General features: G+C 36.7%; 1 protein-coding gene across 1 annotated transcript; it reads left to right on the forward strand.

The window, feature by feature from the left end:
* Positions 1-235: 235 nt before the first annotated feature.
* HELRODRAFT_79620 (hypothetical protein) lies at positions 236-547 on the forward strand (the record flags this gene model as incomplete). The annotated part of the gene is made up of 1 exon (XM_009019680.1): positions 236-547. The coding sequence occupies one exon, from the start codon at positions 236-238 to the stop codon at positions 545-547; it is 312 nt and encodes a 103-aa protein (XP_009017928.1).
* Positions 548-2,491: the final 1,944 nt, after the last annotated feature.

Here is a 2,491-nt window from a genome sequence, read left to right on the forward strand (position 1 = left end):
ATTGCCTAATTGAGACATTTTCATTTTTTAATTTACTCATCTTATGAACCAATCCTACAACTCGTTTCTGCCTGTTACAACTTCTTGGTAATTAACTGATAAGCAATTCCAAGTTTTTTTAACCTATTAAAATGTATAGAAAGTGTAAAAACTTATCAAAATAAAATTTCTTCTAATGAATGAATGAATGAATGAATGAATGAATGAATGAATGAATGAATGAATGAATGAATTGATGAACTTACTGAGAAAGACGGATGCATGTACCACAAACAACACTGCAGGCATTCGAAGGTTGTGTCTGGTTTGTGGGGACGTGGCGTCGGGCCTGCACTACGGGGTGGCCTCCTGCGAAGCTTGCAAAGCCTTCTTCAAGAGGACCATACAGGGTTGGAACTTTTTTTTTCATTTTTACGATTTCTCGTTTTTGTTTGTTAAAATTCAAATTCAAATTTGTTTTAAAATAATTTTGTATATATTATTATCGTTGTACTGTTGCATCCACGTATCTTTCCACTGGACCAGTGTTTGGTTAGGTGACTGTTGACTGTTGTTTATGTCCAGACAGACATGTGTCCATCAGTTATTGACCTCCATGCAACATTTCAACTGATCAATCCATCCCGAGCCATTTCATGTTACAAGTTAATCGAACATCTGCATGCATCGTCATTTTGCATCTGTACTTTAAAATTTCTCTTGGAAGGTTTTACTGACATTCAATTCAATTCAATGAACAGCTTCCTCCATATGCAGAAGAAAACCAATCAATCAACTTGGGCGCATTCAGTTTTTAACCTGCTTTTAATAAATCCAAAAATGAGAATAATTTTTTTTTTGATAAAATGAAATGCAAGCATCTTAAAATAATTTTCCATAAAATAGGAAGATCCTTTTTAGCTGGTAACATTACTTTTGATGCAGTTCAATTTAATGTTGCTGTTTATCATCTGCATTGTGCACATCCGTTGGTTTGAAGGTGTGAGTGTTAGGAGTATGTGTATGTCTAGGTGTGTGGGCTTGAGTTTGCTTGTGTCAGGTGAGATTTTAATGTGTCCATATCTTTGGCTTTGTTGGTTGGCTGGCTGGTTGGTTGGCTGGCTGGTTAGTTGGCTGGCTGATTGGTTGGCTGGCTGATTGGTTGGCTGGCTGATTAGTTGGCTGGCTGATTGGTTGGCTGGCTGGTTAGTTGGCTGGCTGATTGGTTGGTTGGCTGGTTGTTTTATTCTTGCATGATGTGTCTGAAGTAGCTTTCTCTAATTAATTTGTTTGTTTGTTTATTCATTTATTTGTTTGGACTTCTTGTTTTAATATTTTTTGTTTACACACTCACATATTCATTGATTTCATTATTTAGTTGATTGTTGTTGTTGTTGTGTTGTGTTTTTACTGTTGTTGTTGTTGTTTATGCCTGCCTCCATTTAATAATTATTAATTCCTAGCTACTTCTAAATGAGCATGACACGACAGCTTGCACTTGCTTGCTGCTTATGTATGACCTGGGCAGGTCATGTTATGTTAGGTTCGGCTGGACTGCTGCTTATTGTCGGGTCGGATGGAATGCTTCAGCCTGCATCGAGAACAAAACAACTGAACGTTGTTACTTCTTCTGCGTTACATAATTTCTTCATAGCAGTTTAAAAATAACTTGAAATCAGGCAGACCGACAGACAAACAAACAACGGAAATTATTTTTTATGAAAGTTCATTACCCTCTCATCTACCATAAAATGGATTCCTCATAAATCTTCCATGCCTACCATGATGATGATAACGATGAGGATGGCGATGATTATGATGGTGGTGATGGTTTTTAAAATGAAACAGAAAAATAATTTTTGATTGTTTTCGGAATAATATTCCTCTATTTGATCGTTGTTGTGCACGGTGGAATGTTGTGCCATGAGACTGTTTGCAGGCTGACAACCTGAATGAACTTTATATTTCATTTCTTTCCACAAGTTACTCAGCTGGTCGCCTTTCCATCATGTAGGTACTGTCGATCACAGTTTTATGTTAAATAAATCATCCTCATCATCATCTTTACCATTCTCCAGTCCGTCTTCTTCGCCATCATCATCACCACCACCGCCCTGTTCAATACAGCAACATCAGCAAACTCACAGAAGTAACTCACCCCCTCTCCCTTCCTCCCATCAGATTATTTGTTTTTGTTTACTTTTTGACATCTGATATCACGTGATGTTGTGATGGTGGTGTTGTGATGCTTGTTAGTGCAATGCTATGCTAGAGCGTTCTGCTGACTGGAAAATGTAATGTAATAGTGTAATGTAGAGTAATATATTGTAAGTTGAAGTAATGCTAGGTAATGTAATGTAATGTAGTGTAATGGAATGTAATGTAAGGTAGTGTAATGGAATGTAATGTAAGGTAGTGTAATGGAATGGAATGGAATGTAATGGAATGCATGAATATATTGTAAGGTAATTTAATGCAATGTACTGTACAGTTAAGTCAGGTAGTGTAATGT

This window comes from Helobdella robusta (assembly GCF_000326865.2).
Source record: "Helobdella robusta unplaced genomic scaffold HELROscaffold_25, whole genome shotgun sequence".
NCBI classification, from domain to species: Eukaryota; Metazoa; Annelida; class Clitellata; order Rhynchobdellida; family Glossiphoniidae; genus Helobdella; species Helobdella robusta.